The 26,724-nt window shown below is 37.0% G+C and overlaps 1 protein-coding gene across 1 annotated transcript in view; it reads left to right on the top strand.

Moving 5' to 3' along the window:
• LOC123310652 (rho GTPase-activating protein gacJ) overlaps positions 1 to 26,724 on the top strand; it is a 77,442-nt gene that overhangs the window by 46,964 nt on the left and 3,754 nt on the right. Inside the window, exons 2-3 of the mRNA XM_044894202.1 lie at positions 9,624 to 9,771; positions 11,770 to 12,622. Of these exons, the coding sequence (XP_044750137.1) occupies positions 9,647 to 9,771; positions 11,770 to 12,622 (978 nt within the window). The 5' untranslated portion in view covers positions 9,624 to 9,646. The remainder of the gene's footprint in view (positions 1 to 9,623; positions 9,772 to 11,769; positions 12,623 to 26,724) is intronic.

Here is a 26,724-nt window from a genome sequence, read left to right as displayed (position 1 = left end):
AAGATCACTTGACCCTCTACATGAATACTATGGTTTGAAATTTTTTATTGATTCCTTGAAGTAGTTACAGGAGGTGACAATTTGAAAACTTGCCAGGCCAATTAAGTCTCGACAAGGATATTTTCAAAGAAAAAGCTGGAACTGGTCAATTTTTAAAGGGAGTAGATATCTCAATAGGGAATAGGGGGTTAGCTATAACTTAATTGAAAGATCACTTGACCCTCTACATGAATATTATGGTTTGCAAATTTTTATTGAGTCTTTCAAGTAGTTACAACGGCTGACAATTTGAAAACTTGCCAGGCCAATTATTATGTCTCCATAAGGATGTTTTCAGAGAAAATGTCAGACCAGGTCAATTTTTATTCGGAGGGGGACTTGTTTCTAGCAGAATATTCAGCTAAAATCTCCTTAATCTTAGATGTAGTAGTTATCACCCCTAAATTCTTAATAGAGAATAGAGGGTGAGCTTAACCTCAATGGGGGCTAACGCGTGTGAATTCGCCGCTAGACGTGCTAGTGTAGCGTGAGGTCCACATCATAGACTCAACTATATGATTAGTATTAAGTTTATGGTCTCCATATATCTATAATACTTATATTCATATTACGTGTTTTATACTATATATGAAGTGAAGCCAAATCGTTGTCAGAAAGGGACTTACACACATGAGCGAACTAAAAATTGAAAAATTACGAACAAGATCTTGATTAGCAACCAAATATTTATATATTCAATTTCTTCAATATTATGATCTGTGGAATGACAAGTCCCCGTCATCGTAGACAAACAAATCTTGCATTAGTTTGTCTATGTTCAGGACCTCACTCTACAGAGGCGCCAACTGGTGAGCACAAAAACGGTAGCCCTCATTGGAAGACAATATGTCTCTCTATATAAAACTATTGTCTTCCTCCAATTGAGGTATAGCTCACCCTCTATTCTCTATTAAGAATTTAGGGGTGATAACCACCACACCTAAGATTAAGGAGATTTTAGCTTAATATTCTGCTAGAAACAAGTCCCCCTCCGAATAAAAATTGACCTGTTCCGGCATTTTCTCTGAAAACATCCTTGACGAGACATAATTGGCCTGGCAAGTTTTCAAATTGTCAGCCCTTGTAACTACTTGAAAGACTCAATAGAAATTTGCAAACCATAATATTCATGTAGAGGGTCAAGTGATCTTTCAATTAAGTTATAGCTAACTCCCTATTCCCTATTGAGAATTTAGGGGTGTTAGCTCCTACAACTAGGGTTGAGGAGATAACGGCTTACAATTCTGCTCAAAATATGCCCTCTTACGAATAAAAATTGACCTGTTCCGACATTTTCTCTGAAAACATCCTTGAAGAGACATAATTGGAATTGCAAGTATTCAAATTGTCACCCTGTATATATGATCTGTTTTCTGATATCTTATTATTTCACAAAAAGAGATCGGGGATCCTTGAAGATTTTTTGTCTTATAGTTCGTATAGCTAGTATAGCATCTAATTTGGGACACCGTGTACAAATGGGCCTAAGGAACCAACAAAACATACTTTTTTCAACCATAAATGATCATTATAACCGAAAAAGTCACCACTGTGCTTCGCAAACTGAACTATGATTTTCCATTCAAAGTTTCTCACTATTTATGAGCATTGTGTTGGCGCTAGCTATTGATGGTGGAATGGCAGAGCATACAGAGCACTGATCTATTATTTGTTGAATCGACTGTTGAAAAACAAGTGTTAACAAAACCAAAAACAATCCTCTGAAAATACAGTTCGCAAAAATATATTATGTCCACTGTCCAATAGGTGATAACCTATTGTTGGCCATTTGACGGATTTGCGTATCTGCTGAGTATGCCGGATTTGATTAATGGGCAATCTGTTCCATCTATTATCGATCCCCATGTACAGGTCACCGGGTCATCCCTACAATAGTTTTTCATTGAGCTTTTCAACTCGCTCTTGCAGCGGGATTAACATCCTCGTTGGCCATATGTGGACCGAACGATAAACCTGCTGGTAAATCCACCTATTTAAAGCTTTTATGGTATACAGCCTAAGGGATAATTCTCATGGTGGTGTTCTCTGATAATTCCCTATAAAAAAACCTCAAATTTTCCTTCCTCCGGCTAATTCCTTCCATTTGTCTGTCAACTGCATAATATGAGAAAAAACCACAAAGAATATTTTGTTTTGATTTCAAATACTACAGTGTGGGCCTTTGAAAACGAAACAGAGGATCTGTTGATCGGCTCGTAGATTTTTTATTCCAGACAGATAACTTCTAAGATGAAGTCTTCAATCTTTAGTATTACAATCTGAACCCCTATATAATCTCAGTCCTGAACTCTTACTAATATTTCAACAGCAGATTCTTGAGGTAAAAAAAACACTTTTTTCCTATACCATTTTTCCGATTCAGCCCTGATAAAAAGATATAATCACTTTAAGTTTTCATAATGAGCTGTGCCAACCCTGAAAACACAAAACTACCTTCAGATAGCGTCCAAATCAGTTTCAATAGTTGGGTTTTTGAATTTTTGGAGTTTTTATGATACATAATGGTCATAATGAAAAACTGGAAGACGTGAGTGATATCTTGTGTCCGAAAAAGATGAATCAAGTGAATGAAAAACTATATTTCGATATTCATTCCATTCGATAAAACTGTTTGTGAGATAAAACTAAAAATAATATTTTTTCATACTCCATCAATAGCCTTCTAAACCGAGCCGATTCGGAAAAAATGGCAAAGGAAAAAGAGTGTTTCTTTTGACCTCAAGAATTATCTACTGTTAAAATATTTGTATGAGTCAAAGACTAACCCTGTACATTTTGAATAACGCAGATGGGATAATATCTCATTTGAAAGGCTCATCTATTCTGAGTTCAGCATATTTAACTTTTTTCAATCAATTCATTCGTTTTCGAAATATTCACATTTCATTTTTTAACAAGCATGCTGTGTAAATCAGTCTAATATTCACCAATTGTCAATAAAAGGAACAAACAGTTATATTTTGATGTCTGGTTTAAGAGTTAAAGATTATCGTCGAAACGATTGAATGAATTATTGAAAATTTGAACTGAAATCTCTGAAAAACGGATCTGCAGCTTCAACGGTCCACTCTGTATACATATGATGAACAGCCGGGTTTATACCGGCCCCATAATTCTGTGGGATCTCGATGAATCCGACCATTTCGCCCAACCCCAATTAATCTTCGGTTTTTATATCCTGTACTCGATTACCAAGACAGTTGTAAAATCAGACATGGTCGTCCCGTTAAATGTCGTACTACAAATGTACGGTTGGATTCCATTGAATAATTATCGTTCATTACTGACGCCGTAAAATGTCGAATGCAAATCGACTCCCTCTATGGGGCCGGATAACTCTTAAATACTTTCTTGACGCCCATTCTTCGCCCACTTGAAGTCGTATTGTGGAAGCGTTATCGAACAATTTTCATTTGTGGATTGAGTTCGAACGGGTATTACACGATAACGAAATCGGAAAACTTGTTTGTAATACTGCTAATTGATCGATGCATAAATAATGATTCCCGAGATGGTAGATAAGCATGGGTAGTAAGAGAAAGTAGCATACTACATACCTATGAGGATTGAAGTATAGTTGAGGAGCCCAAAAGGGAAATTCGGGATTTACTCGAGCGTGTCAGATTAATATAAGGGGAGATACTTTGGACCCTGTAGAGTGTAGAGTACCTCTATCAAAAATCAGACCTGTATATAGGAGGAATTGTCTAGGACAGCCTGTCAGAATAGTAAAAAAAACGATCATTGTACATGTACTCGAGCGTGTCAGATTAAGATATTTATCTAGTTCTCCACAAGAGTTGGGGATATCGTATTCAATCGTTTTTAAAAGTATGTAATCTTCGAAAAAATCGCTGTTAAATCATTTAAAACTCAATAACAACTTGAATCGATCCAATAAAAATCAGTATGAGACATTTCGTCAATCTGGTCGCCTTTTTTCTGAAGTTTGGTTCTTTGCATATGCTTCATGAATGTTCTTATTTTGAAATGAAGTCAATTTATCAACGGCTTCGATTTAAAACGAGTTTTCTGAAAATTCCAAGACGTAAATTAACAAACGCTGAGGCTAATAAGGCTATCGGAATGCTACAGGGTGGCCTAACTCAGGTTGTTGTAGCGGAAAGGCTCCAAGTCAGCCAAAGTGTGATATCTCGACTTTGGAATAGGTTCAGGGAGACAGGTTCCGTGATGGAAAGACCAAGGCTTGGTGGGCGACGAAAAACAACACCTGCTCAGGATCGTTTCATCACCGTTTCGGCGAGAAGAAACCCTACATATACGTGTAGAATGCTACGGAATACTCTTCAAAATGCAGATGGGGTCCAAGTTTCCATCGAAACCATCAGACGACGTTTGAGAGAGGCGAATCTAGGTTCTAGACGTCCATTAAGAGGAGTTCCATTAACACGAGACCATAAGCGTCAAAGACTGGAATGGGCAAGGCAACATATCAATTGGAACGATCAATGGCGTAGTGTCCTTTTCACTGATGAATCCAGATATGGACGATTTTCAGATTTTCGAAGACTAAGGGTATGGACAATCCCACGCAGATACCCCGTAATCGACGCTATGTCCAAGAAGTCCATCCATTCCGAGGGGGTAGTGTTATGGTATGGGCCGGGATATGTTTCAACGGGCGCTCAGATCTACACATTTGTCCTGGGAATATGACCGCCTTACACTATAGGGAGCATGTCATTGACAATGTTGTGCCAAATTTTCACGCTGCTACTGGTGAAACTTTTCAATTTCTAGACGATAACGCTAAACCGTACCGTGCAGCTATAGTTGAGAATGCGCGCGAGGAGATTGGTATTCCACATTTACCAATACGTCCGCACTCACGAGATTTGAATTGCATAGAACATGTATGTGATATGCTCCAAAGAAGATTATATAATCATCAACCTACCCCAGAATCCTTAAATGATCTGAGAGAGCTTCTGCCCCGTTTATGGAACCAAATTCCTCAAGAAATGTTCAACAATCTCGTGTGTAGTATGCAAAGAAGATGTCAAACTGTTTTTGATGCCCGTGGAGGCCATACATTGTATTGATAGTCTTAAAATGCTTGAATCAATTTACTTGATTTTTCTTAACCACCCTGTATACGCTGCAGACCTACAGGCTAAAATTAATTTGCAATCATATTAATATGAATTTTCATCACAAAAATTTTATTTTAACTATATTTTTTTGCAATTTAAGTCAATATCCCTTACTCATGTGGAGCAGTTTATAAGTTTAATTATATGTTGAAAAGTTTACCGGGTGACCCATCCTAGACGCGGCTCTCATTTTGAGGGAGTAAATAAAGATATTTTGAAAATCTTTTCTTGTGTTCTGTGTAGGGTGTTCAAAAGCACAATTTATTGTCATTTATACAGGGTGTTCGAAAACAAAGATATAGACCAAAGTTGCACTTTTTGAAATGTATACGCTGTGTTTGACCTCAAAAATGGAATGGCAAGCTCAAATTATGATGAGTTTGTTCAGATCACTCTATACCTTAGAAGCACCCTTTACGAGATAATGGCGACAAATTCAAAATATGGAGTTTTTTTAAATAGCAATTAATGAAGAAACTAGTTTCGCCAGCGATACAAACAGTATTTTTTCGAGTAGACAAGTTGGCTACTCCTACACATAAAAAATTTCAACTCTGGAATAAACAGAGTGATAATAATTAATTCTCAAACATCAACTACAAATAATCGTCAAAAACTGCTTAGGTTCAGGTGAATGAAGATAGTTTCGACATTAATTTTTACCTTCAACGTGATATAGAAATACCGGGTGTGCCATTTAAAATAAGTTTTTGACGATTATTTGTAGTTGATGTTTGAGAATTAATTATGATCACTTTGTATATTCCAGAGTTGAAATTTTTTTCATGTATAGGAGTAGCCCACTTGTCGTTTTGAAAAAATACTGTCTGTATCGCTGGCGTAACTAGTTTCTTCATTTATTGCTATTTAAAAAAACTCCATATTTTCAATGTTTCGTCATTATCTCGTAAAGGGTGCTTCTAAGGTATAAAGTGATCTGAAGAAACTAATCATAATTTGAGCTTGCCATACCATTTTTGAGGTCAAATACAGCGTGTTACATTTGAAAAAATGTGTAACTTTGGTCTGTATCTTTGTTTTCGAACACCCTGTATATATGACAATAATTTTAAATTGTGCTTTTGAACACCCCACACGCACCACCAGAAAAGATTTTCAAAATATCTTTATTTACCCCCTCAAAATGAGCGCCGCGTCTGGGGTGGGCCACCTGGTATATTCTCTCAATACAACTTGAGAGGGTAAGATAAATTTTATTTTTGCTGCTTATTCTCCCAACACCTCTCCAGAATCATATTGTTTTTTTTTATCCACATAGAATTTTATGTCGAAGAATACGAGAAAGGCAATTAAACTGGTTTTTCCACAGATGGTGAACTCCTCTACCCATTCATTATAAGCACAATTACAAAACTCCTGGCTCTGAAATCAAACCATTGATAGAATTGCTCGACACCATTCCAAGAACTAGCAGTGTTGCACAATAGAAATCGTTGTTCGAAGAATTTTCGAGGGCAATACCAGCTGTCAACAAAGAAAAACGTTTTTTCGCACAAGCGGAGCCTTTCATAAGAAACCGATTCGAAATGTCTGATCGTTATTTCATATCGGGAAACAACGGACATCTTATCAAATGGAGGTTATCGAACCTATTCCCGGAAAAGTTTATTTTCGTTTCATTAAGTCGCTCGAAATCGTTTTTGGTATTTGGTCTGGTGTGGGTTCGTCAGATCAGTATCTCCACGCGGATTTCATTGCTTTCCTCCGTTTATCTCAGCTATAAAACGGATTACGTTACGCATGAATCGTAGACATTGTGTTCGTAATATAAGTTATGTTTATGCGTCATCCCATGATGGTAGTTTATTGTAACTGGTACGACACATGGCTGTGGAATGTTAAAAGTGAAAATCACAACTCGTATTAATGGATTTCTAAAATTCCATTGTCCGCAAGACTACACAAGGGGTGTACACTTAAAAATATAATAAATACCTATAGGTAGAATTAAATTATCTGAAGAAGAATGGAGAAGGAGGCATCCACTGTAGGTTTACCACCTTCACCGAGCATTGAGAGCAAGCTGTGTTTATTATTTCACACAGCCCGACAATATACAGGATGTAAACGAATAGTTCGAGACAATTTAGGGCGTAATTCCTTGTCAAAAAATAGTGGGAGTCTTTGATATAATTTTTGTATTTTAATCAACCCCTACTTGGATAATGTCCTCTACAATGTCAGCTTGACATCGGCATACTAGATGAATTTAAGTTCGAAGATGATTCCAGCCTATACGGCTGCTAGTGTTGCAGATGTGTTGACCCATTAATCTGACACTAGTCAGGACTGCTTTTCGTAATCTAACAGTTTGAAGAAGATAAAAAGGCATTTTTTTCAAATATCTCCCTACCTCTAATCGTTTCTATATTCATTATGAAAGTTGTAGATGATAAAATTCTGTACAACTTTTGTCTGAAGCAATTCTTCATACCGTTTTCGAGATAGGGGGTGATGAGGGCGAGAGGCTTAGGCACACATGCGAAAGGCCAAGGTCAGTGTAGAAAACCAGTCTAATGTACAGGGTGGCAAAATTGGTGATACCTGAATTACAACTTTTTCAACCCAACGAGATAGAGGAAAATGGTCGTCTTTTTTGAGAAACTAATAATGCCATCAACTGCATCACTCTATCTTCTTTTGTTTTCGAGTTATAGATCAAAATTCAAATTTCAACTTTGGTCATTATCTCCGTTTCTGTTTGAGCTAGGATGTTGGAATGAAGACATTATTGAGACACTCTTTTGTTACCAATCCAGTGGCGTACTATGATTCTTTCCAACGGGTATATATGCTGAGCTATAACATAAAGATTTGTTTTTTCTTATGAAAAAACAGTAGTTTAAAATGGTTTGAAAAGACTGAGGGCGATGTATGACATATTTCTGAAACGGTAAAAAAATGGCGATTCCTTTAAGTCATTTTAAACTACTGTTTTCATAAGAAAAAACACAACTTTATGTTATAGCTCAGCAAATAAACTTGTAGGAAAAAATCATAGTACGCCAAAAACTACCAAAAAAGTGTCTGTATAATGTCTTCATTTCAACATCCTAGCACAAACAGAAACGGAGATAATGACCAAAGTTGAAATCGCTCATATTTGAATTTTGGCTAATAACTCAAAAACAAAAGAAGATAGAGGAATGCAGTTGATGGCATTATTAATTTCTCAAAAAAAGACGACATGAATCGTACATTCATTTTCCTCTATCTCGTTGGGTTAAAAAGTTGTAGTTCAGGTGTCACAAATTTTGCCCACCCTGTACATTCATGTACAATGTACATTTCATTCTTGTCAGTTGTCTGGTTTCTGAGAAGAATTAATAAAAAGGAGCTTCTCAGGCGAAAGCCTTATATAACAGAATGAACATTTAATTTATTTTTTATTCCTCATTCTTTCTCGATCAAATGAAATTCTCTCGGAAATTCTCGGAACAGAATTATCTTCAAAATAATCTAAACGAACAATTCGAAAAGAATCAACTCAATACACAAAAGCCCAGATGTAAATCATCGTAGATATATAATTATGCATTGGAGATAATTTATGAATGAAAAACGAGAATAAAAATAGAGCTGAAGGTGAGCCACATATTATAAATTCCATATGGTCAAGTCTTTGTTCCTCCAGGCTGATTACATAACGAAGTCTCAGTAGCTGAAACCATTTTTTTCTCATTCTCTATGATACTGAATGGAAAGAAATATGATGAATTGATTTAATTTAGAGCAGTATGGATATTTCTTCTTCTCTATTTCTCCTCACAGTAGCATCACCCTGCCAATAAATCCCGATTTTGTAAGGTGTAATGCAGAAAACGAATGTTGAAAATTTGTTGTAGTGCCTTTATATACAACAACAAAATATGTTCCCCAAGGCGCTTAATTTAAAGAAAAATCACAGGAAAGTAGGTGTAAAAAAGGTATATTGCAACCCATCTGGTGTTATATGGAATCAATTGTTGATTAATTGTTAACGTGTCTTTAGGAGCCTTCCAACCTGAACAATTAGTGTGTTGTCAAACAAAGGTTTGCTTCAACAAGAAGTTTCTAACCGTCTCCGGGTTTCGGAAAGCGAGGTATCGCTATCCTACTGCATCTGTTCATGGGGGTGAAAAGCACAGCTACAACTGTCGCACAAGATCGGCGAATACGGTTAACTGCACTTCAAAGTATCCCGAATTGACACAAAACAAACACAAAGTCAGTGTTCACGATTTCCCTTCAAATAGTTATTTTTATAACTGATTCAATCAGACTGGATTACCCTTTCGGGGTTAAACTATTCAGTTATTTTTATCTCATCCATGAACTGAATTATGAAACTTCTTTTAATATTCATTAATTATTGATTATGGTAACAGCTTCACACATGAATTATTAAACCGCCCAATATCTGTATCTGAATTTCGTTTTTTTTTTCAGAAAAAGTGTGAGCTGATAAGTCGATGATTTCGGCAGGCGTTGATGGACGATTGCCTTACATGACCTACCCCGAGCCTTGGCGGGGACCGCCTAAGCAGCCCCCTGCTGAATTCTTGAGGCCGGCCCCCAAACCACTACCCAACAATAGGTAAATTTCTTGACTCATCTGTTTTTCCCGAATCGCGAACGAATAACTACCAGGTTGACTGTTATGGCATGACGTGGGCTGTCAAATCGTTCCCATGCTGGTCAGGTAGTAACTAGTCCCATTCATTAACTGTTGCTTTTTTTTTGGGCCCCAAAAATTTATACTGAAACGAGGATACGATATTTGTGTTGGTTTCAACAGGTATTTCTCAGCCCCACACATATAGTCTTTGACTCGTACAAATATTCTAACAGTAGATTCTTGAGGTCAAAAGAAACATTTTTTTCCTATACCATTCTTTCCGATTCGGTCCTGATAAAATATATAGCACCCTGTATAATATACAGGGTGTGTCGTAAGGAATGGATAATATAGTGCCTGCGGGTAGAGGACCTTGTAACGCTTCATAAAAATATATTTTGTGTTCAGTAAAAGTCCCTTGGTTTTCGAGATATGGGGATTTTAGAAAATTCACGCCACCCGTTCTGCATGCAAGACTCCTAATGAAGGAACTTTTTCAAACTGTTTTTTGGATAGTATTCCTGGATAGATGCGCTATTGAATGTAATTCATTATTTTTGGGGCGCATGAATAGTTTTTCATAAAAAAAAGATCTAACTCAAATTTTCCGTTTTGCATATTTTTTTTCCTAAGTTCAACCCAGCGTGGTGTAAAAAATAATATACTTACCTGAGTGCCAAAGCAAGAAAAAACCTGCCTGTTTCTCTGAGATTCTGAAATGGTATAACTCACTCTATTTCCAGCATTGAATACAAAATAAATTTATATTAAAATGAGTCAAAGCAGAGTTTGATGTAAACCTTTTTCTTTAATTTTTAATGACTCAAATGAGACTTGCAAGCAGAATAAAGCAATCATTCATTAGAAGTTGTAAAGCATCTAGTAGTGCTCCTGAAATGGCCACTTTGAACACTTTTTGTAAAACTTGATTCAATGAAACGATATTGTTTCTTTTCTCTCATATTCTTTCATTATTAAGCCCTATAGTTATAAAGTTAATAACTTTTAAGCGAATTTCAAGTAATGAAGTGAATTTTAGCACTTTTGTAATTAAGAAAAGAAGCTAAAATTTAATTCCTATTACATTGAGTCAAGACCTTTGTTACAAAAATGCTGAAATTTACCTCATTACTTGAAATTAACTTGAAAATATTGATTTCACAACGGTGGGGTTCAATATTGAAAGAAAACGAGACAAAATAACAATTTAAAAATATCGTTTTATTGAATAAAGTTTCACAAATGATGTTTAAATTGGCCACCATGAGTTCTAGAACATGCTTTATAGAAATGGGGTTTACATTAAACTAGGCCTCAACTGGTTGCAATAGGAATTTATTTTGTACTAGCTGACCCGGCAAACCTAGTTTTGCCATTTAAATTATTTCTAGGGTAGATAATAATCACTAACTCATCGTGATTGCTCGATTGGTCGTAAGAAAAAGGAATGCCTTTTTTTCTGTTCTGTACAATTTTTTTTGGGAATATTTTGTTATATAAACCTTGCCCTAACAATAATAAACACAACAAAAAAAGAATTGTCCAATTTGGTGCGATCGTTTGAACAATAAAGCATTTTGAAGTAAACCATAGATCCTCTTTTATTAATATAGATTAAATGCTGAAAATGCTGAGTTGCACATTTCGGAATCTCAATGAAACGGGTATGTTTTTTCTTGCATTGGCACTCAGGTAACCATGTTATTTTCTACACCACGCTAGGTTGAACTAAGGAAAAAAATGAGCAAAACGGAACCATATTATCCATTCCTTACTCCACACCCTGTATAATAGGGTGAAGTTATATTGCTGTTTTCATCTTATTTCGGAAAACTTTTTTCTACAAAAAACCTCACAAAAATTCCTTCCAACTCTCGGGTTACAAACAAATTTCGAGGGTTGTATAGAGAAATAGTTTTAGTATTGAATTCAATCATATAAACCCTTGATAGCTTAATAGCCCTCTTGTTTTTCCAGGTACAATGGCATGATAGCCTCTTCCCCAAATGGCACGAGACTGGCGCCTCCCCAGCGACCCATCACCACCAAATACGCACCCCAACCTTCCATCATAACCCCAGTCAACCTAGCCCAGCATAAGGAAGAGACGCCCATGGAAGACTTACAGCAGTTCAACGCCTATGCGAGGCTTTTTCCGCACAATGCGCATTTCACGCCATTCGCCCACTATCCAGCCCTCTACCCGCATTACGCCCACACGATGATGCGTCAAGCAAACTTCCCTCAAACCCCCCTATCGCCCCTCGAAACGTTCTCACCCACGACCCCCACAGGAACCACCAGTTCAACCTTCCTGTCGCCATCTTACAGCCCTCCCTCAGTCTTGAAACCCTCCCAAACGATAGTCAGAGAAAAGAGGACGCCTCCCCACACCCAAACCTCCCAAATACCCTCTCCCAACCAAGGTAGCTTCAAGGTACCCTCGGGAAAGGAAGGGTCCCTGAAGCACAGGATATTGGTGAGGCCGGAGGATGTGCCGAGGAGTACGAATTCCGGACCGTTGGACCTGCAGAAACCCGTCGAGGCTAGCCGGAAGAGGCTGATGGCGTCCATGTCACCTCCGAGGTCTCCGAAGAGGTACCACAACAGCAACACGATGAACAACGTTGGTTTTTCGGCCGGATCTCTGATACAGTTGGCCAGTGGGGGTTTGAAGAAGGTGGAAGAGATGAAAACGGAAGATTTTATATGTTCGGCTGATAATAACGCGGAACTGAGGTTGGAGGAGAGCACTGTGGTGAAAATAGACGAGAACAAGACGACTGGAAACATAAATGTTACGCTCAGCTACAATCAGAGGAGGATGCAGGTGAGGATCGTTGTTTTTCTGTCATTTCGATTAAGTACATGGTACACAATAGTTCTTGCTTAGAGGAAACTGTTTCGTCGTTCATTCAACTTGTCCAGGAGCGTTTAAAATGAAGTAAAAAACATAGTATCAGTTCATCATATTGACCAAAATGATACACTTTAATTTCTTCAAAAAGTATGCGATAATAGTTCTTGGTGTCGGACCTGATTAATTAATTTATAATAATCCTAGTAGGCCACCTTTTCGGTAGATCTACCCTTATATGCCCATTTGATTTAAGAAACCATAATGCAGAATTTTAAGAAAAACGTAGGCCAAAAACACTACTCTTCGTTCTATGAGTCGAATCGGTACCACCTACTCCTGTCTATGATCGGTGTGAACCTTACTTTTGTCCATAGACATAGAGAATGGACTAACGTCCAGTTTTATAATCGAATTAAACGTCACTTTAAGCTTAAAGCTGCCTTTACTGTCATTTTTACGTCCAGTTTCATAATCGAATTTAACGTCACTTTAAGCTTAAAGCTTCCTTTACTGTCATTTTTAGTAGGGTTAAAGGAAGCTTTAAAATAAAAGCGACTTTAGGTTTGATTATGAAACCGGCCGTTAGTAGGGTTAAAGGAAGCTTTAAAATTAAAGGCACTTTAGGTTTGATTATGGAACCGGCCTGCGTAAGCAACTAATGTCCAGTTTCATAATCAAATGTAAAGTCACTTTAAGCTTGAACCTTCCTTTACTGTCACTTTTACGGCCGGTTTCATAATCAAACCTAAAGTCGCTTTAATTTTAAAGCTTCCTTTATCCCTACTAAAAATGACAGGAAAGTAGGGTTAAAGGAAGCTTTAAAATTAAAGTGACTTAATTAAAGGTTTGATTATGAAACCGGCCGTAAGCATTCCCTATTCGGCTCTACAATAAAAATCGCAGAAACATGTGAAAGAGACTACCGAACAGTCGGCCAGTTGTTGTCTTTTTCTTGAATTTCGATCGTTCCACACTCACGTCTATGTCCATAGAAAAGAGACAGTATTGGCCGCATCATAGCTTCGTCTTTTTCTACTTTCATGCGATTATTGCTCAGTCCATTCTCTATGTCAATGCTTTCGTCAAGTTGGCGTTAACCTATTCATACATCAAAGATTATAATAGGGTACTCTAACGATTTGTCAAAACCAGCTAAACGTTCGTTGCCGTGGGTCACACAAGCTTTTCCCTCCATAGATTCGCATGCTGTTTTGGTCGAGTATTGTGTTTTGTGCATGTTTTCGGAAAAAATGTTCTTCCCGACGTTAGATTAGAGTGATAAGACTATAAATTTCTCAGAAATGCCTCTTTATAGTGATAATAAAAAGCTTTGTGTGCCCCACGGTAACGAACAATCAGCTGATTTTGACAAATAGTTAGAGTACCCTATATTTGTACGAGACGTCAGTAGGAAATTCTGTCATCGTGGATTTTTTTACATTTATGTTTTGTTAACGTCAAAAATCTCGGTCCCCCTTGCTTCCCTCATTCGGTGTTTACGAAATTTGTATACAGCGATGAAAATACTGGGTGAGTCTTTGACTTGTACAAATATTTTAACAGTAGATTCTTGAGGTCAGGAGAAACACTTTTTTCCCATACCACTTTTTCCGATTCGATTCGAAATGAGCTGTGCCAACCCTGGAAAAACAAAATTACCTTTAGAATAACTAGCTCAATCTGTGACTCATCTGTGGATCTTTTAAACAGAGTTGTATTCAGCCAAAGTACCCAATTTTTCGAATTTCACAGGTACTTTTGAATTTTTGAACATCGAATTACTCGAAAAAGGCGCATTATACGAGAAAATGTGAAGAATACTTTTACTTTACAAAACGCCCAAATATTCATTTGATAGCGTCCAGTTTAGTTTCAAGAGTTGGGTTCTTTGTATTATTTGTGTTTGTATGGTGCGTAATGGTCATAATGAAAAAACTAAAGACGTGGGTGATATCTTGTGTTCGAAAAAGATTAAATGAATATTCCGAAATTAATTTCATTCGAAAAAACCGTTTGTTGAACTAAAAATAAATTTTTTTATGGTTTTTCAACAGCCTGTATCTTTTAAACCGAGCCAATTCGGAAAAAAATGGTAAGGAAAAAAGTGTTCCTTTTGACCCCAAGAATATACTGTTAAAATATTTGTGCAAGTCACATACTTGCCCTGTATACAGGGTGATTTAACTCGATGGCCCATTTTTTGCTTTTTTTCGATAGAATCTTTGCATGTTTCAATGATTCCAGCATGTTGTATCATAACACTGTGCTGTTTGGACCGAAAATGTCTAGGTTGTTCATGAGGCGATCATCATTTCAGACAAATCGAATTAAAAAAACTCAAGAATTTCAAATTAAAACCTACATTTGTTATTGTGTCAGTATCGAGCTGCTCCTTTTGGTTCAGGATAGGTGGGCGCATTGATTGAAAGAATCAGAATGGATGTCAGATGAGTACGGGACGTTTGCCAGTAGTAAAATCGTATTTTTTTTCTGGCAACATTTCATGGCGTAAATTGCTACGTCGTAACAGCCAGGTTAATAATAACTTCGGGAACATGTTTCACTATAATGAGCTCACTAAATATAAATGGTGAGTTATGGTCGTTTTTGAACGTGAATGAATACGTTCACTTATTGGTTCCACTGATTTAGCTGCCAGGTTTCCGGTAAAAATTCGGTATTTCTGTATTTCGAGATCTTGGAAAAGCTCCATCTGCCACATTGTATGTTACATTTAAGTATTAGTATTACTACTAGCGTTCTCAACGGGTTGTCATCGCATAGTCATAACATTTTCTTAGGAATAAGTTCAAAACTGACGACAGAGATCGCGTTTATGTTTATATTTAGGTTAACAGAAAAAGTTAAACTGGCCATTCAAGGTGTAGCCATCAATCCCTAATCAGTGGATGCATATTCCATCCTGTATGGGGAATTATTGAATATTTCCACAATAGAAAGATATCCACAATATGAGGTTAATTTAAACTGTTCATATTTCTATTTTATTTCTTAGTGCTCCTCGGATCACAGTCAAAAATAAATTCTTTGTCTTGTAGTTGGGGAGCCCACGATGTTAAAATTATTAAATCGGGATTTACTCGAGCTTCGTGGAGACTTAGTGGATTTTGAAGATTAGATGGTAGAAAGAAAAGAAGGTTCTATGATGTAAGCACTTTCAGCGGTGGGGAAAGCGTCTGCAGGTCCTAAAAGATGTAAAAAAAATCGTCAGGTGTACATACTCGTGTCAGATTAAGATACTGTATATGCCCTACGTGTCTTTGATGATAAATTCAAGTTGATCTGACAGTTTGCGTGGTGGGGCTAACCGTACGGAAGAGTTGAAAATGTTAAAAAAAATTTTAGAGCTTGTCAGATTATCAGAGGATAGGTTAATTGGATCCAAAGGAAGCTACTTTTCAAGAGACTGACAATTCGGACGTGACGCAAGGTCACAGCGGTCCTTTGAAAATGCAAAAAAATCAGTACTTGTACATACTCGAGCGTATCAGATTTTCATACAGATGGTTAATATCGGTGTTGCAGACCTGTTGAACCAATAATCTGATACTAATCAGGGGGTTTTTCTGAATCTGAGTTTGAAGATGATAACAATGCATTTTTTTTTAAATCTCCCTTCATTTACCTCTAAGGCGCTGGTCTCCCTCACCCGCTGCCCGCTACCGACGACGTGAGGCTGACGTCATACGGGAACGCTGGCGGTCGCTGACAACGGGCGCTACATGCTACATGCGCGCTGCAACACTAGACTACTATGTATAAGTGTGTTTCAAGATGAATGTAGAATTCGAGTAGAATTACTTACTCGTTTGATTTTTGGGGAAGAAGACGATGAACTATTGGCCTTGTCAACAAAGAGGCAAAAAACGGATATAATGTTCCAGAACAGGAAAAAGGAAGGCACTTTTTACGGTTTGGATAACTGTATTAAGTGCAATGATACAAAATTTAATGAATTTTTTCGACTTTCTCAAGAACAATTCGCAAGAATATTAAGTTTAATTGAACATGAAATCACAAAACCTCCAACCATTAGATGCCCACGGCCTATTTCACCCTCTAAAAAACATTATGCTTGAGTACATTACTTTTATAGTCACTATGTGAGGCATGTATAGTGCAAGATAACATTCTATTAACTGAATCAGCATTTCGTACTTTTTCTTATTAAAAGCACTCATTTTTCCCTCTGACGTCCACCCGTCACTATGCTATTGAATCAATCCAACCGTCGCGTGCGACGTGTGACCTTCGCCAGCCGCGGCTGAACGTCGCTCGCGACTTTTCAGGGAGACCGTGTCCGTAGTTTTCCGAACATAGCATTCACACGTTGACGGCGGCGGGTCCGCGTACGTCGTCGGTCGCGGGCAGCGGGTGTTCGGGGAGACCAGCGCCTAATCGTTTCTGTTTGCATTACGAAAGTAGTAGAAAATAAAATTTTGTACAACTTTCGTCTGAAGCACTTTTACATACTCTTAACCGTTTTCGAGTTAGAGGTTGATGAGGGCGAGGAGCTTAGCCTCACATGCAAAAACCAAGGTCAATGTAGAAACCCAATCTAATGTACATTCATCGCCATTTATCTCAAGAAGGTACAAACGTAGAAAAAATTGCTTCGGACAAAATTTGTAGAAAATGTTATGCTCTACGACTTTTGTAATGAATGCGAAAACAATTTGAAGCCCAGGAGAGGAGATAATTCAAAAAAACTGAATTATGTGACCTTTATGGCCAATTTTTATTGTTTCGGCTTGCTGAAAGCTGAAACTGTCACTTGTCAGATTATATATTTTCCGTTATTGTTGAATCATTGACTTCAAAATGAAAAAAAAGTAACCGCACTCCAGAATGTACACGTTACCTTTTTTTTTGCAAGTTTGGCGCCCTCCCACACGCTTAAATTGTCAGATTAAAAGAATTTTTCAACATATATCTTAATCTGATATGTTCGAGTATGTACAATTATCGTTTTTTTCTTACTATTCTGGCAGGCTGCCCTAGACAATTCCTCCTATGTACAGGTCTAATTTTTGGTAGTGGTACTCTACAGGGTCTAAGGTATTTCCTCTTATATTAATCTGACACGCTGGAGCGTCGAGATAGGCCTTTAGACATCTAGCCCCACTAGACCGCGTAACTTTGCTCAGCAGTTCCATCGATCGTCTCTGGCATGTTATTCAGAAAAATAAGTTGAATTCGTGCTGAGCCCAATTTGCATGCATCATTCCTCGATATCCTGCAGTAAATTTAAAGCGACCCCGTCATCCTTCCACCCACTGCGAGCATATGGTCCTTCGGCGTCATGTCCGATAATAGAGATGTACGTCCATAACATGAATACTCGTATGGGCGCTTCGCTCATCTGCATTCATCATCCAGCTCGTAAATGGGCAGGCAAAAATCGTAAAGGAAAATCAACTCGAAAATTTGCACAATATATCTTTATTTATGAACGCGACGAGTTTATATGGAAAGTGACTATCGTTCAATTTATGGACGCTTTTTTCGAGAGCGTCCATAAGTAGATGCGGGGACGTTAATGACTAGTCCTAAAAACGGCCTTTCGTATGACGCGAACGTGAAAAAAGGACATACAAACAACAATTCGTGTCATACGTAAACGGAAAGTTGCCCCGGCAAGATGCAGGCCGATGTCAGCGACCTTGCTACAGGCGGTAGAACCAAGAATACAACCACGACCGAATGACGTGACGTAAACTATCAGAATAGCGTTTTTGATGTCGAGAATGCTGCTGATTTACATCGACGAGATGTGTGCCTAGTCCTTCGGCGTTTTCGGAATGCCAGTACACGAAATCACGAAAGGAAGCTTCTATGGTGAAGCTTCTTCGTATAAGTAGATTATGGATATTTGAAAGTGCATTGACTTGGTGCTCGGTTTATACATGGTTGCAGAGAAATAATCAGCGTTTATCAATTGAAAACAAATTTCCTTTTCTGAAAAACAGCAATTTTTCAGTGAAAATAGATGGTATATTCAAAATTCGCCAAGTTATTGAAAAGGCAATAGAATTTGACCAGATAATTCATATTCGCTTCGTAAATTTGAAACATTACATGGTCTTGTAGATGTTGTACCTACACGGTGTCCGAGTTGAAGTGTCCATATACCTTATTGTGGAAACTGAAGGAGCTAGAAGAAAAAGTTAAATACAAAACTTGTCTGTAATCGATTGAACTTTTACTTTTTATAACCAACCTTAATACAGGGTGCTCCGTTTTTCCCTGTTGGTATCAACTTTCTCATTCTAAATGGAACATCCTGTATATTATTGCATTTTTGAATTCCTTGTCAAATTTCAAGGTAACTTTGGTCTGACAACCATGGTTCTATATAGCACCGATTCTGAGATATTCGACTTTTTCCTAAAATTTTGACGGCGGTAGTTGCTCACTAAAATAGCTGATACTAGTTTTCTAATGAATGTATCAAAACCAAATTTTGCCCAGCTCTTGTCAACATATTGGATCATACGATACATCTCTATTTTCAGCAATCTGATATACAGGGTCTTCAAAAATTAAAGTTAAAAATTCAAATGAAAGTTCAATCAAAACTAAATTTTTTCAAATGGCAACCTATATTTTTTTCTTGTTCATCATGTAGAGCAGATTAAAATGAGCAACTTTTCCTGTAATGTGAATAATTTCAGAAATATGGACGAAAAAGTGCATTTTCCCGTGAAAACCAACGATAATTAATTAATTAAGCTGAAAGAATATGGTAACTGTGGAAACTAGCACTATTCGAATTGTGTATTTTTGAGTTTTCTTTCTTTGTGTTGTCAGACAACTACTTGATTATTTTGAGAAAAATGTATCTGTTCGTTGAGTCTCCTTTTAAAATTGAAATAATTTAATTTTATTGGGAGCGAATACTGATTATCAGTAAAAGAGTCATTTGTCTTTCATTAGTCAATCTACTTAATTATATTTATCAAAAAAATCAAAGCCAACTATATAGTAGCGACATTAATTAATAATTATCATTGGTTCTTAGGGGAAAATGCACTTTTTTGTCCATATTTCTGAAACCATTCACATTACAGAAAAAGTTTTGATACATTTTCTGCTCATTCAAACCTGCTCTACATGATGGACAAGAAGAAAATATAGGTTGCCATTTGATAAAATTTTGATTGAACTTCTATTTGAATTTTTAACTTCAATTTTTGAAGACCCTATATATCAGATTGCTAAAAATAGAGATGTAACGTATGATTCAATATGTGGACAAGAGCTGGGCAAAATTTGGTTTTAATACATTCATTAGAAAACTAGTATCAGCTATTTTAGTAATCACCTACCGCTGTCAAAATTTTAGGAAGAAGTCGAATATCTCAGAATCGGTGCTATATAGGACCATGGTTGTCAAACCAAAGTTACCTTGAAATTTATCAAGGAATTCAAAAATGCAATAATATACTGGGTGTTCCATTCAAAATAAGAAAGTTGATACCAACAGGTAAAAAACGGAACACCCTGTATTAAGGTGGGTTATAAAAAATAAAAGTTCCATCAATTACAGACAAGTTTTGTATGAAACATTTTCTTCTAGCTCCTTTAGTTTCCACAATAAAGTAGAGGGGCACTTTAACTCGTACACCCTGTACCTGTGAAAATAGGAATATGGCTAGGAGACAGGATGAAATAATGAGTAATGCTAAAGAAACCAATGCTTGGTGAAAATAGGCAACTGAAAGATTAACATGTCATACCGATGATTATTGAACAAGTTTACAACTTGTGCTTAAAACTTGATATGTCAATAACTCAAATAATGGTTTTGTCAAAGCCTCCAAAGGATGCAAACTTGCTGTCGATGACAAAGTTATCAACAAAGATTTGAAATTCAACTACCTGAAATATAAAAATCTCAAGTGGCATTAGTGACAAAAACACCCTGTATTTAGAAAAATTCTTTCAGCTTTCCTCCCCCAAAAGTGACTCTTTCTGCTGTCCACCTACTATTTGATACTTTTTCTTGCGTTTTCCCAACAACTATGAAACTTGAATTCGAACCTCCGACATTCTCACAAATTTTACTCCGGCAAAGACAACCCTAAACTTTTTTCATTTTCGCCGTCATAAATGCAACGTCCGCCGTTAAGTTCAAATGATAAAAGATGAAATTCTCCAACGTGTCGAAGTTTCAGAGAATTCGAATAGAAATTTTACGATAGAAGGAGACCGATAGGATGAAAGAGTTAACCAAACAATGATGTGGTTGTGTCTATCTGAAGATATGAAGGCGCCAGGTCATGTACCAGGTGTTGCCAAGAGCTGTCTGATTTCTTGGAGTTCTCGATTCATTTCATTTGGGTTTGAGAACTCGGTATTGTAAAGGGTTTCCTAATCACATAACGTTTTTTCAAGTGATTTTATACAGTATTTATATCCACGCCATCCTTTGCAACTTTTAACAGATTTTCCAAATCAAGCAATTTTAATCAGGGTACGTGCGTATCTGGATTGACTGTCCTGACTTCTGACTTCATCCACTCCTAATTGCAGATCTATATCATGTCTACATTTATTGTTCGAGAGACCAAACGGAACCAGCAAAAACATCATGAAAACTGTATGTACAGGGTGGACAAAATTCGTTGTCTACTGAGGGGATCTCGAGAACTATAAGAGCTAGAAGAAAACGGATGACACTTCCGGAGCTCTTTTTCAGGGAATCAAAGAATGGTTAAAACCATAGCCTCCTACGATTCTTCGTTTTTAAGTTATTTGCAAAAAAAAAATAGATTTTGGCGATTTCGAAAAGTTCTCATAACTTTTTTGTGTTTGAAGTTACAGATCTGAAACTTGAACCTTCTTAGGCCTTGTTATACGTAGAATCTACTGACAGAAGATTTTTTTTCAATTCAAAAATAACAAATTCAATAAAAGTTTGTGCTTTGAAAAAATGAAAGCTCGTTCGAAATGGAAATATTTCAAGCTCGTCAGTGAATTCAGCCTTTTTCCCCTCAGTCGACAACGAATTTTACCTTTGACGTTGATGCTGAGTGCACTGATCGCTGACCTTTAAAATCCATGTGATCTGCCATGATAATTGTAAAAAGGGAAAATTCGAGGGTCCTAAACTGTTGCTTGCTCGACCCCTGAGCAATCTGAGAGCCTTTGTGACTGTGGTACTTCAATCTCCTGTTATATCAGGCATTTCCTTGCTTTGATCCGGATTCGACGACAACAAGATTACATCCGGTAATTTCAAACTCGACTGCCGAAAATTGAGTATCGAAATATCGAGAGAAGAGGCGTAACTGGCTCCGGTAATCCGCAGCTTCCGTCGTAAACTTTCGTTTCTGAGCCTGACAACAGTGCTTTCTTCAATCGGCTCCGGAGAAGAAACGGTGAAAGGGAGGAAGAAGGAGCGGTCTTCGATAAATACGTCTGTGACCGCAGTAGTAGGCCTGGGATGTTCAAGGACATCTGGTCCCGGAACAGCATCGCCCAAAGCGATTGTCTTCTCCGGTTTCCCATTAAAGCTGGCCATACCTGCACAAAAACGTTGTAGATCTGATACACTGTTTCGGAAATATTCGATATGGTCCAGGATTATTTATGTGTCACTCCTTGATGAATGTGTAGAAGGGCGAAGAGATTACTCGATTTTTTTTTTACAAAATAAACCATATTTTCCCCATGTTTTGTTATATACAGGGGTTATACATGGAATTGAATGACAGCTCTGTAACCGTAAGAGCTTGGGAAAAATAGATGGCACTTTTCCGACCTCGTTTTTCAAAAGATTGTTAATGGCCGAAACCGCATCCCTCTATATTCATTTGTTATCAAATTATAAGTGAAAACTCATTTTTCGGCTTTCTGGTGCCTTTATTTCGTAAAGTATCAGTGATATCGAAAAACAAATGCTACATTCTACAGACACTTTTTCATGTAGAATGCAGTGGTGTAGTCAAAAGATTTTTTCAGTCCGCCACTCCAGTGATATAGTGGTAATTTTCATTTTTTTAAGTATAAACTCTTATGTTGTTTTTACATATTCCAGTCCCATATTTTTTTTTGATTCAGAATGTATAATATAAGTCGTAACTCTAAATGTTATTTTAATGAAAAAACTCAAAAACTAGTTCGGTCAAGTTGGCAGGTCATTTTCATTGATAATATGATAATGAACTTTATGCTCATATTATTATGTTGTATCAGGTTATGAGAGATTTTGGAGATCACTTTCATTCCGGATATTCGAGAAGATGCTCGGGAAATGAGGTGTTTGAAAAGGATGTGGTACTGGTATTTAGATTATCCACTAGTTGAAAAGATTTCGGATCATATTCAGTTGAATCCAGGTTTATAAAATTTCCTGAAAGAGATTCATTCCATATTGGAAAATTTTTCATCCTTTCAAATATCCAGAATTAAAGTGATCTTCAAAATCCCTCATATTAGTAATAATAATGAGGTTTATTCTTTGAAATTTACAAGGTTGTTACAATTTTAATATCTGAATAATGAACCTAAGGAAATCCACTAAAGGCAAAGCCAGTGTCATTTAATAACCTGACACAATTCAGGAGCATGAAGTTCATTACCATATTATCAATGAAATGACCTGCCAACTAGACCGAACTAGTTTAGAGCATAGAGGCATGCGTTTTTGGCCATCAACAATCTTTTGAAAATTGAGGTCGGAAATGTGCCATCCATTTTTTCAGAGCCGCTTTTCAATCCCATTGAATTTTGCCCACTCTGTACAGGGTGGGAGAATTTCGATGTTTTAGCACTACTGTTTTTAAACCAGAGGAGATAGACAAAATCTGATACCCCATTCTCGTTCTGTTTTTCTGAGAAACTAACAATAGTAGTAGTCCTTTTTGGCCAGTTTCTTTTGTTTTCGAGTTATAACCAAAAATTAGAAAAATGGCGATATCGAAATAAATTTATATCTCCGCTAATACTGATGATAGAGCTCTAAAACTAAAACATTGTACAGGCACTTTTCTACTTAGAATCCAGTGGCGTGCTCGCCTTTTTAGCAGGATTTTCAATTTATAAGCTATGACCCAAAGTTATGTTTTTTTTAATGGGAACACTAGATTTCTGTGCAATTTTTTGAAAGCTTAATTTTTACTGATTTCAAAAATATATAACATCATATGGTTTGTATCAATATCAATAATAGAAAACGTTCAAAAAACTTTTTTCTCAATATTTCTATGGTTTCAACTTTTGATGAGCCTAGAAAAATATAGCATCGTATGATTACCACTGTCTCCTTCTATTAGTCCTTTCATTATCATAAAAATTTATGAAATATATCTAGATTCAAATTTTGTGAAAATTGGAAAAAGCATAGAAAGAATAACATTACCGGAAAGTGACTGCTCTTGTTATAGGAAGCTCTCTTTTTCTGTGCTCGTCAAAAGTTTAAACCATAGAAATATTGGGAAAAAAGGCTTTTGACCATTTTCTATTATTCATGTTAATATAAACCAAATGATGTTATATATTTTTGAAATCAGTAAAAATTAAGCTTCCAAAAAATTGCACAGAAATCTAGTGTTCCCATTTAAAAAAACATAACTCTGGGTCATAGCTTCGTAATTGAAAATCCTGCTGAAAAGGCGAGCACGCCACTGGATTCTACGTAAAAAAGTGCCTGTATAATGTTTTAATTTCAGAGCTCTATCATCAGTATTAGCAGAGATATAAATTTATTTCGATATCGCCATTTTTCCAATTTTTGCTTATAACTCGAAAACAAAAGAAAGTGGCCAAAACTGCCTTCTACTATCGTTAGTTTCTCAGAAAAAGAGAACGAGAATGGGATATCAGATTTTGTCTATCTCCTCTGGTTTAAAAGCTGTAGTGCTAAAACATCGAAACAGTGAAAATTTTTCATTTTTTATGTACGCCTGAACTCTTTTCATTGATTGATATGCATATTATCAGTCCTTGTATCTAAGCAATGATTGATACCTACAGAGACACTCTTCTTATACCATATCTCATCTAACGTACTTTCTCTAATAATTTTCATGTTGCCAGATGATTTGATCACTTGACTTGAGTTATGAAACATTCATAATTTAGGATTCAATAGCTCGATGCGAAGAGATACAAAACCTGTAGGGCGTGGCCCCCCTTAGTCCGCGACTGGGCCCACTATAGTACTATACTACGCTTCTAGGCAACGTACGAGGACCGTAGCCAACATTCGCATTCCTGAGCCAGATTATTTATGGTCCCCCATCCGCAATCTATAGCTCGAGTTCCCGTATCGATCGCGGGGCAGACACACGTGTATGAACGGGGTCCCAGCCAAGGGTTCCCACCCCAGATCAGGTGGCGCTGCTTCAGACCAGCTCAATGTCCTACCTGTTGATTCCCTCTGTTGCTAGGTGCTCCTTTGATTTTTTCGGGGTGCAGGGTGGATGCTTTATGATAATTAGTCTTTCCTTCGACGTTTAATAAGGGCTTCATGAGACTGGGTGAAACCTGTAGTTTCTAATTCAGATCCATGCACTTTTTGAAATTTTACCTCGTGAATCAAGAAATATTCTTCTTCTCTCATTACCAGAATGAAGTGGTTACTTATTGAATCCGAATTCTACTTTCTTATGTATTTTGAAGTCTATGACATGGTTTTGGGGGTGATTTATGATTTTTAATATTTTTGTGTGTTATCGTAGGGTAATATCAGATGAATTATAATGAAATTAATCATTTAACCAGTGAAAAAAATACAATCCATCCCTAAAATGAAAAAAAGGAACGATAAAACATCAAGGATCAAATCATCCTCACCAACAAATAAAGATCTCTCCATTTCTGGAACAGGAAGTTAGTGTTGCCATTTGAAAAAAACACTCAACTGCTCTCCACCTCTCATATCTCATAGAGCTTGCATGACAATCTCCTCAATCATAGTGACTCTAATACTTCTTGTTAGAGTCACTGTATCTTCATTTTTCCGGATCCAACCTTTATACACAGGGTGAAAATTTGAAAACTTGCCAGTCCAATTATGTCACGACAAGGATGATTTCAGAGAAGATGCCGAAACAGGTCAATTTCTATTCGTAGAGGGACATATTTTGAGCAGAATTGTAAGCCGAAATCTCTTCAACCCTAGGTGTAGGAGCTATCACCCCTAAATTCTCAATAGGGAATAGAGCTATACCTCAAGAAAGAGGTATCACTTGACCCTCTACACGAATATTATGGTTTGCAAATTTTTATTGAGTCCTTGAAGTAGTTATATACAGTGGCTGACAATTTGAAAACTTGCTAGGCCAATTATGTCTTGACAAGGATGTTTTCAGAGAAACTTCCGGTCAGTTTTTATTCGGAGGGGGATATGTTTCTAGCAGAATTGTAATCCAAAATCTCCTCAATCTTGAGTGTAGGGGTTGTCAGCCCTAAATTCTAAATGGGAATATAGGGTGAGCTATACCTCAATTGGAAGAAATAGTTTTATGTAGAGGGACATACTGCCTTCCAATTGTGGTTTAGCTCACCCTCTATTCCCAATGAAGAATTTAGGGGTGATAGCCCCTGCACCTAGGTTTGAGGAGATTTCCGGCTTACAATTTTGCTCAAAATATGTCCCCCTCCCTTTGAAAATTGACCTGTCCTGGCTTTTTCTTTGAAAACATCCTTGTCGAGACATAATTGGCCTGGTAAGTTTTCAAATTGTCACCCCCTGTAACTACTTCAAGTAATCAATAAAAATTTGCAAACCATAGTATTCATGTAGATCACTTGTCCAGTGATCTTTCAAATGAGGTAAATCTCACCCCCTATTCCCTGTTAAGAATTTAGGGGTGATTGCCCCTACACCTAGGGTTGAGGAGATTTCGGCTTACAATTCTGCTCAAAATATGTCAAAATATTTCATCTGAAAACATCCTTGTCGCCACATAATTGGCCTGGCAAGTTTTTAAATTGTCAGCCTGTATAAACAAAAATCACATCGTCGCCGTCGTTTTCTCCGCTTCTGCATTTGCGAATATGACGAGCTTAAAATAAACCAAATAATCTCTCAATCAGCGAGC

This window comes from Coccinella septempunctata, chromosome 1 (assembly GCF_907165205.1).
Source record: "Coccinella septempunctata chromosome 1, icCocSept1.1, whole genome shotgun sequence".
Lineage (NCBI taxonomy): Eukaryota > Metazoa > Arthropoda > Insecta > Coleoptera > Coccinellidae > Coccinella > Coccinella septempunctata.
The sequence above is the reverse complement of the archived record's forward strand: the minus strand, read 5'-3'. Positions and strand labels throughout refer to the sequence as shown.